At 49.2% G+C, this 10,177-nt stretch overlaps 1 protein-coding gene across 1 annotated transcript in view; it reads right to left on the reverse strand.

The window, feature by feature from the left end:
- PASK (PAS domain containing serine/threonine kinase) overlaps positions 1 to 10,177 on the reverse strand; it is a 25,375-nt gene that overhangs the window by 1,806 nt on the left and 13,392 nt on the right. Inside the window, exons 12-15 of the mRNA XM_006875231.1 lie at positions 7,095 to 7,220; positions 6,854 to 6,988; positions 1,049 to 1,248; positions 177 to 310 (exon numbers count right to left, since the gene is read on the reverse strand). Coding sequence (XP_006875293.1) covers positions 177 to 310; positions 1,049 to 1,248; positions 6,854 to 6,988; positions 7,095 to 7,220 — 595 coding nt within the window. The remainder of the gene's footprint in view (positions 1 to 176; positions 311 to 1,048; positions 1,249 to 6,853; positions 6,989 to 7,094; positions 7,221 to 10,177) is intronic.

Raw genomic sequence — 10,177 nt, forward strand, 5'->3', positions numbered from 1 at the left:
GTGAGGACGAGGGCGTGAAGTTGTCGCTGAGGACCAGGGTATGAGGTCGGTGAGGACCAGGGTATGAGGTCGGTGAGGACCAGGGTGTGAGGTCGGTGAGGACCAGGACAAGGACAAGGATGTGCTGTCAGAACTGAGAAGCTGGTAGCAGGACGCTGGCCCTTTGGGTGACTCACCTTTTGACACCACAAATGGGGGGTTCAGCACAGCCTCCACAGTCTCCTCCAGCTCACAGAAGGGGTTCTCCTCAAAGATCAGGGTATACAGGGTGACTCCCAGGGACCACATCTCCAGCTCCGGGCCTTGGTACCTGCGTGGAGCAGAAGAACCGCATGGTGTTGCACAGATCACAACAGCACTGCATGTGGGTGCAGCAGAAATCCCGTCACCAGACGGTGCCCACAGCTCGGGGAGCAGCAATCAGATGCCTCAGTCCCTGAGAAGGAACCTGGGTGACGCTCTGGGATAAGCAAGGTCGGCGGTTCAAAGCCGCCCACACTGCCCAGGAAAGCTGAAGCCATCTGCTCCTGTAAAGCGCAGCAGACTCGGGGCCTCTCTGAGTCAGAGCTGACCAATGGCAGTGGAGAGCCCCTCAGGCCTGTCCAGGGTGTCCCTGCTCTGTCGGCAACATCACCTATGAGGAAGGGTCCAGTGGCAAACCCTCCACAGCTGGATGCTGGACGCGGCCAGCATAACACCGCTCTCCTGGGCTCGCTCCTGATTCCTGCCGTCAGACAGCGGACTAAAGTCAAATCTACTCTTCCGGGGAGAGTTCCACCCTGAAAACAAGTAGCCCAAACCTTATCTTCTTTTTCTTAATGTCAGGCTCTCTGAAACTTCAAACGGCAACAAGAGATGAGAAAGTGATGAAACAGGTTCCTCTAGCTACTACCTGCCTTCCTTTGACCCTCTGCCTTGGCCAGCTTGCCGGCCCTTTATCATCCCAAACGTTACCTTTTGTCACGAACACCCTCATCACAAAAGGGGCACACTGAATGCATTTCCCACCGACACCCCCCATGCTGGTACCGTGCCGGAGGACACGTACGGGTTTCCCATGAGAACCTCGGGTGCGCAGTACTCGATGGTCCCACAGAAGGTGTAGAAGAGCTTCCCCTTTTCCAGGTAGGCGGCGGAGCCAAAGTCGATGAGCTTGATGGTGAAGTCTTCCGCGATGACGATGTTCTCGTCCTTAACGTCCCGGTGCACGATGCCCTTGGAGTGCAGGTATCCTACCGCTGACACCAGCTGGAACCAAGTCACACAAAAGCTTAAGGCGACAGTTCCAGTGACCCAGGCATTGAAAACACGTCAACAGGAAAGGAGAAAAGAGACAGCAGACATGAAGAACAAATAAACCCAAAACGGCGCTGGAAGAAGTACAGCCATGGCACTCTTTAAACGCCAGGATGGCAAGACTCCGCCACTCATACTCCAGACACAGTATCAAGAGGGACCTGCAGAAGGACATCGCACTTGGTAACGTGCAGGGTCCGCGAGACAGAGACAGACCCTCAGTGAGGTGGACCGGCACAGTGGCAGCATGCGGCAGGGGTTGCTATGAGCCGGAGCCTACTAGACGGCACCTGACACCAACAATCCTATTCGGACCGATCCAATGACAGGAAGGACGCCTGGGTGCTGAAGACACACTCCAGTGCACAGGGGAGGCCCGGTGGGCTCCCAGCGGGCGGCACACACACCAACAGGCAGGAAGTACACTGGGACCCGAGGCTCACTCATCAGAGGCGCTCAGCATGTTGAGGGAGAGGAAGGCCCCTCCCCTGTGGACGCCCCTTGTCCACCAATGCTCAGCACAAGTGGCTCAGCAAGGTAGGGCCCTGGGGGAGGGCACTGTGTCCTCCTTGCCTGGATCAAACCCCCAGTGCGGTGGCCACTCTGTGAGTGAGGGACAGAGCGGGCAGCAGGAACCGAGCCCCCACCTCCTCCTCCAGGGCGTCCTTGTGGACATGGATCCCAGCCTGTGTGGCACCGTGGTGGACGTGGACAGGGGAACATCAGCACAGCCGACCACTGCCTACCCAGAGCTGCAGGCACCAGGACACATCTCAGACCGCACAGGTCCACAAAAGCAGCCTTTCAATAACGTTTCAGTAAAACTGCTGGCTCAGCCGAGTTTGGACATCGGCTCTGCCAATCACCATGCCACCTTCATGAATGTGGTCAACCACCACCACCTGGGTCCTCACAGGCAGCAATTCACTATCCACCTGAACATGTGTGAGCCGGAGTCCTAGGGTGGCACTGTAGGGTATGCACTGGACTGCTAACCATAACGTTAGCAATTCAAACTCAGCAGCCAACCTCAGAGACCATACACAAGGTCGTTATGTGTCAGAACCAATTGAAAGGTAACAACATCTTTGAGTCAGAAGGGATAGCAAATGCTGGGCTAGCTGAGCTCAATTAATGCATTTGTAAAACACATGCATGTATATTGGTATACATGCACACTACAGACATGTAAGAACATACACACATACAGACATGCATGTATATGTGCACGTGACTATACCAACATAGCTACATATAGAAACAAATACATATGAGGGGGCTTTGAAAAGCTCATGGGAAATGGAATTAGAAGACCTTGCTTTCCCCACGGATACGCTGACCCCCCGCCCGTGCTCCTGTATATGTCAGGAGACAGAAATCGCACATCAATGTGAACAAAGTTTCCTCGATGTTACTGAACGACCACCAAGAGAAGCGATGCCAGGAGCAGCTGCCCATGCTGCGCACTCAGCGGGCTACGCAGAAGCAGCCCCACAGCTGAGGCGGCTCACTGAGAGCAGCATTAGCTACACACCTGCTTACCTAACGACATACCTTACGCATCACAGTAAACTACCACACTGCTATAGGATAAGCTCTGGACCACAGGTTGTTTTGAACTGCAAAGTCAGCAATTCAAGCTCACCAGCTGCTCCTTAGAAATCCTACATGGGTCGCTATGAGTCAAAGCTGACCAGATGGCACTTAACAACAACAACAAACAACCTAAGTATTTCTAAAAATGTGAGTGTATATACTTACTATGGGGCTAGAGGGTTTTTTGGTAAAAAATGTGAAAGTGTAGAACATTACAATTGCCTCTAAAAGCAGTCTGAGCATGTTCAGTCCTCCACTTGTCTGTCCTTGAATACTGCTGTTGTTGTTGTGATCCAGTTGGTTCCGATTCATAGCAACTCTGTTTCACAGGAGCACCTGGTGGGTTTGAACTGCTGACCTTGTGGTTAGCAGTCCAGTGCTGAACCTACAGCGCCACATATCCCACCTGAATTTAGACAGCACCTCAAGAACAGAGTTGATGCATTAGACACTAAAGACTGACGAGCAGCAGAGCTGTGGGATGCCATCAAGATCACCCAGGAAGAAAGCAGAAGGTCTTTAAAAGACAGGAAAGGAAGAAAGGCCCAAATGGAGGTCAGAAGAGACTCAGAAACTTGCTCTCGAAATGATGAAGTCCAAGAGCTGAACAGAAAACTGCAAAGGGCAGCTCGAGAAGACAAAGTCACGTTATTAAAGTGAAATGTGCAAAGGTCTGGCGTTCGAAAGCCAAAAGAGAGGAACACATTCAGCATTCCTCAAGTTGAGAGAACTGAAGAAAAAATTCAAGCTTTGGGTTGTGATATTGAAGGATTCCCTGGGAAAAATACTGAACGATGCAGAAAGCATCAAAAGAAGATGGAAGGTGGGCAGTCATTGCACCCAAAAGAAATGGTCAATATTCAACCATTTCAAGAGGCAGCATACGCTCAATAATCAATGGTACTGAAGGCATTGGCAAAAAACAGGGCTCCAGGAATTGATGGAATACAAATTGAAACCTTTCAAATAATTGATACAGCACCAGAGGTGCTCACTTATCTATGCAAGAAATTTGGAAGAGGGTTACCTGGCCAACATACTGGGAGAGATACAAAGAGAAGTGACCCAACGGAATGTGGAAATCACTGAACAATATCATTATCAGATGCAAGTAAAAGTTTGCTGAAGAGCCTTCAAAGACAGCGGCAACAGTACAATGACAGAGAAAAGACAGAAACTTAAGCCAGATTTAGAAGAGGATAAAACTGGCAATATTACACGATCTTGGCTGAAAGCAGAGAATGCAAGATGTTTACTTGTGCTTTACTGACTATGCAAGGTTATCAACTGTGTGGATCGAGACAAATGTTGGATAACATTGCAAAGAATGGGTATTCCAAAATACTGCACTGTGCCCATGAGGAACCTGCACATACACCAAGAGACAGTCATTCAAACGGAACAAGGGTACACTAAATGCTTTAAAATCAGGAAAGGTGTGCACCAAGGCTGTGTTCTTCCCCCACACTTATTCAATCTGTATGCTGTGAACGTAATCCGAGACACTGGATTATGTCAAGAAGAATGTGGCATCAAGATTGGAGGAAGAGTCATTAACCTGTGATATGCAGAGGATACACCCTTATTTGCTGAAAGTGAAGAGGACTTGAAATAGTTACAGATGAAAGACCACAGCCTTCAGTACTGACTACATTTCAATGTAAAGAAAACAAAAATCCTCACCACTGAATCAATAAATAACATCAAGATAAATGGAGAAAAGATTGAAGTGGTCAAAGACTTCCTTTTGCTTGGATGTATGATTAACATTCATGGACGCAGCAGAGGAAAATCTGCTGCACAAGACCTCTTACAATGCTCAAGAGCAAAGATGTCAGTTTGAAGATTAAGGTGCACCTGACCCACGCCATGATATTTCAGTAACCTCAAGTGCATGTAAAAGTTGTACAATGAACAAGGAAGACCATAGAAGAATCAAGGCATTTGAATTACCGTGTTGGCAAAGAATATGGAAAATACCATGGGCTGCCAGGAGACCAAACAGATCTGTGCTTAAAGAAATACAGGCAGAATGTTTCTTAGACGGGAGGACGGGGAAACTTCGTCTCTCAGACTTTGACCATGCTATCAGGAGGAATGAATCCCTGGAGAAGGACATCAGAGCTGCTAAAGGGCGATGGACTGACACCGTGGCTGCAACAATGGATTCGGACTTTAACAGCCGTGCAGACAGCACAGCCACTGAGCCATCAGTCGGAAAGACGGTGTGGCCGGCACAGGACCAGGCAGTGTTTGATGCTGCTGTAAGTCAGAACCAACTCGACAGCACTACACCACCTTTACAAACAGATTCTGTGTGTCATGAAGATTGCAGAAACAAGTCTTAATTAATCATCCAACGTAGGAAGAAGGGAGGGGACGTTCTTACAGCAGAATCACGTTGCTCGAAACTTATACTTAGGTATCCAAGAAATATAAGTGCAGAAACAGGGATTTCTGGGAGCGTATTCCTCTAAGGAAGAAATGTTCACTTATGGAAGCTAATTAGAAATCAAATCATTGCCAGAATTGATCAAAGAGAAAATCTGTGAACTGCTCATGTGACAGTCCCTTTCACAGGAGACAGAAACCGTCTCAGATGGAACCACCTTCTCCTTATCCAAGTCCGTCTGTCTTTCACTCTCTCCCAGTTTTCTGAGCACACCCCACCCCAATAACCAGCAGACCAATACCAACACAGAAATATGAGGATGAGTCAAAAATTATCCACATTCCAGTTACATTAAAATGCCCAGCTGATAACAACACTGAGCGTGCACATGAAATGATTTTGTGGACCAGATGAGTGACATGGATCATGTGGCAGATCATTCGCATATCAGCCCTGGCTCTGCCTATACAATAATCCACGACAGACTTGGGTTTCGAAAAGTTTGTGCAAGATGGGTAAGGAAACAACCCACGGAAGAGCATAAATAGAAACAAACAAAATTTGGACCTATCCTCGAAGGAAGGTCAAAGTTCCTTTAAAAAAAACTTGTGACTTGTGACGAGACATGGATTCATCACTACGAGCGTGAGAGTAAAGGCACAGTATGGAATGAAGACATTCTCCATCACCGACCAAGAAAGCATCCAAATTCAACCATCAGCTGGAAAACTGATGCTGACAATCTTCTGGGTGTCTTAAGGGCCAGTGTTGGAACACTATCAGGAAAAAGGTTCAACAATCAACACTGATCGTTACAGAGAGAGGCTCACTGAAGTGCTGAAGCCCGAATTTAGGATTAAACACAGAGGACTGCTAACCAAGGGCATTGTGATCTTGCACGACAATGCATGTCTGCACACCTCTGCCCACAATGCGGACACAGCTAAAGCATCCTCCCTAAAGTCCTGATCTTACTCCATCGGACTTTCACCTGTTTGGTCCCCTGAGAGCAGCCCTTTGAGGATAAAGATTCACCTCTGATGAAGAAATAAAGACAGCGGTGCATTCAGCCTAGCACATTTTTTAATAAGGAAATATGAAGGCTTCTTAACAGACACACAGAGTATTGAAAAGCAAGACTATGTTGAAAAAATGATGCACTTGTCTTTTCTAAAAGTGGATGAAGATACATTCTAGAGCCAGAGTGTACCCTCGTAGAATAAGAAGTGACTTTGGTGGTCTGAGTGGCTGCCGTTCGTTGAACATGTAGGAGCCGTGACAGTACTCGATAAAACCCTCAGCTCTGTCACCCGAGAACCAGGGCCATCCTGACTCTAAGATCAGGAAAGCAGGGCTCCGGCGTCAATGCTTCCCACTTCAGGACAACGCCCGCCTCCCTCCCCTGCCCAGTGCACGGTCTCCACTTCGACTGGAGAGTTCTCTTCCCCAAGAACCGACCTTACTCTGGGACACCTAAGCACCCGAGTCTACATGCAGCAAAGGGCCAGTGCGCACCACAGGTCTCAGCAGGCCTTGTGGGCCGAGCCCCAACCTCAGACTTGCCCTTACCTGCCGGAAGATATAGCTTGCCAGGGGCTCGTCCAGGTTGGGGTGATGGTCAATGAAGGCAAAAAGGTCCAGCCCAGAGCCGTGTTTCTCCATCACCAGCTGGAAGAACGCTTGGTTCTCAAACACGTCCAGCACCTGGAGAGAGAAGGAGAGGTCCAGCTCTGCAGGCAGGCCTTGGGGGCAGAGGCTCAGGAGCGGCCATGCAGGCGCCAGATGTCATTGGCCGTGACACTGTGTCCACCTTGATGATATTGGTGTGCTCCACCCTGGAGAGGACTGCAATCTCCAGAGTCACTTTTCCAAGCTTGGGGTCCTCGACCCAGCAGTCGTCCAGAACCTTCTCCTTCTTAATAAACTTCACCACAACCTACAAAGAGAACAGAGGGTAAGGTCAGCTGGTACCACTCCTCCCTGTGCCGCACTCAGCCGCAGCGGCAACAGAGCCACGCCCCAGGTCCTGGGGACGCCCTTACAGCACTAAGGAGGACAAGAAGGTCAGTGCTGACCAGGAACGATGTTCCCAGTGGGAGATCTGGAGTGAAGGTTCTAGACAGGAGCATGCCTGGATGGCAGGAGTGGGACCAAGAGGGAAGTGGCAAGCCAGACGGACAGAGGCAAAGCAGGAAGCAGGGAGGAAGGAGGGTTCCACACTATCTTGTCATCTCTCAGACAAGCCCAAGGCAGTGCTTGGGGCTACCATGAGAGTGCTGAGGTGGAATGTTCCAGAGCCCCCCCACCTCCCCAAGGGCAGAACCCATATCTTGGACATCCCAGGCAAGCGCTGTGAGGGGAAGTGAAGAGACAAGGATGAAGGCCAGAGTTCTGAGGAAGACAAGAAGGAAAGAAGCGAGGGAGTAAAAGAGGAAAGCGAAGATTTCAAAGGGTGGCTTGAGAGGACACAGTAAGACCGTGCCCAGACCTGGAGCCCGAAAACCTGCAGGGAGGCCAGGGCCCCACCGCTCAGGCTGAAAGAGCTGAAGAGAAACTCCAGCCTCAAGGTGCACTACCCAGGGGCCGCTGACTGAGTGTCTCAGAGCCAGGGAGGGAGCGAGCAGGTGTCTGAAAGCCAGCTTCACACACATACTTCACAGGGAGAGGCCAGGGGGCAACAGGGAGCCCCCACCAGGACCCCCCCCCCTGCAGAGAAGGAACTAACACAGCACAAGAAGAAAATACATTTAAGATGCACAGTCTTAGCAAGTATCAGGTATAAATGCAGAAAACAGTCAGCAAATGCAGTCTCTGCAGAGATCGCTCAACTCCAAAACTACTGAAACTTAATTCAAAATACAAAAACAGGCTGCTAGCCTCAAAACCCAAAATAATATTGGCCAGCAATGTACATGAGCCTGAAAAGGAGTCAGAGGAAAAGCTGTACTCCCACAAAGACGTGACGGGAACAAGTAAGTATAACACGCAGGGATGCAAAGTGCCACCCACACAGCCTCCTGGGGAAATCAGTAAGACAGGCACCTCGGCCAACAACAACAAAAATCAGCTCGGGAAAGGAGAAGAAATTGAAGATCAAAAAAATAGAAATTTAACAATACAAGTGCAAGGCTTAGCCACTGAAAACCACAGAACCTGCTGAAAGAAACTACAGACGACATAAGTAGACAGACATTCCATGCCCATAGGTCAGCAGGATTGAGATCGTTAAAATGGCATTTCTACCCCAAATTAATTGCTCCCCACAGAAATCTCAGCTGTCCTTCTCCACCCTCCCACTCCCTAAAACGGACATTACTGGGAAAGGAAAACAAAGTCCGAGGACTCAGGTAACAAGAGAGCGTGGTACTGGCATAGGATCAACTCAAAGGCCAGTGGGATAGGCTTTAGAGTCGGGAAATCATCCCTCACATCTACATGTCCGAAGGCACTGAGACTACTGGAAGGGGGAAGGACAGAAACAGAAACCAGAAGCTAGAAACAGCTCTTCTATAAGGAAATCCAATAAAGCAAACGCTGCTTCTTTGAAAATGACCAATAAAATGGTCACGCTCAAGCCTGACTGATCAGAACAGAAACTCCCAACAGTCATCAATTCTTTACTTGTGGTTTCTGTTATAATCTATTCATAATCACCAAAACTCACACACCTCTAGCGTGAGTGGCTAAGAACCAGCAGTGCAGCGGTACAACGGAAACAGCCCACTGACTGCAGTGTAGACAGGTCCAAGTGCAGACTTCTCAGTGAAATGGGTCAGAACCACAGGCCACCAGCTACAGGACTTCACTTCAAAACCAGGCGGGCAAAGGCAAAACTAGAGGAGTTTCAATCGGTGCTCTCCAGGGCTAGAGGTGGGGCAGAGAGAGACGACAGAGGGCAGGCGGAACACTTGGGGGCAAATGAAATCTTTTCTATCTTGATGGTGACATGGGGCGACCAAATGTACGCAGGCCAAAACCCGAAGATCTGAGAAGAGGGTACAGAAAAGCTCAACCAATAGTTACAAAGGTAAAATAAACATTAAAAGGTGTAGCGCAGTAGATTACAACCGGGAGGCCTGCCGCCTGTGGAGATTCACAGCCTCGGAAACCCCATACACACTCGCTAGGAGTCGGACCCAACTCGATAGCACACAACCACCACCACCTTTGGCATCCTGGTGTGGCGCTGTGGGATAATGCTCTGGACCACAAGATCAGTTTCAACCACAAGGCTGACAGTTCAAATTCAGCAGCCACTCCTCGGAAACCGTATACAGGGTTACTATGAATCAGAATGGATTTAACGGTATGGAACAACATAAATAGGAAACACACTAAAAATAAGTATATGTTCTAATTGTTGTTGTTGAGCTGTTGGGTCAGTTCTGACTCATAGTGACCCGATACAGCGTTTCCAATGAGCGGGCTGGTGGGTCTCAACTGCCAACTTTGTGATTAGCAGTCTAGTCAGGGAGCTGTTGAGCCAGAATCCGGGGGCTCCACAGCTCCCGCTCATGCCCACCCCACAACCACATGAGCTGTTTCCTTAATAACGTGAACTCTGTGAGATGCTGAGCAAAGCATGGCCCAAAGATAGGAGGGGGAGTGCTGAGGGCAAGAGGAGAGGCTGCTGTCGGAGACGATGGAGTGGCCCAGAAGTTTGGAAAAGTTGGACACGGACATCATTAGGCCCCCACCTCAAGGAACCTGCTTGTGCTGATCCTTCTAGAAGAAGTTACTTGTTCAGAAAATACCAAGAAAAATGCGAATCCCAAACAAGGCACCTGCGCTGGATTCGAAGGCTGTTTCACACACATAAGACACTCTATCAAGATTCAATGATCATGAACCTGTAAGAACTGAAAATAAAGCAGGACCAGGACAGAGCAGCTG

Source organism: Chrysochloris asiatica, unplaced genomic scaffold (assembly GCF_000296735.1).
Source record: "Chrysochloris asiatica unplaced genomic scaffold, ChrAsi1.0 scaffold00314, whole genome shotgun sequence".
Classification (NCBI taxonomy): domain Eukaryota; kingdom Metazoa; phylum Chordata; class Mammalia; order Afrosoricida; family Chrysochloridae; genus Chrysochloris; species Chrysochloris asiatica.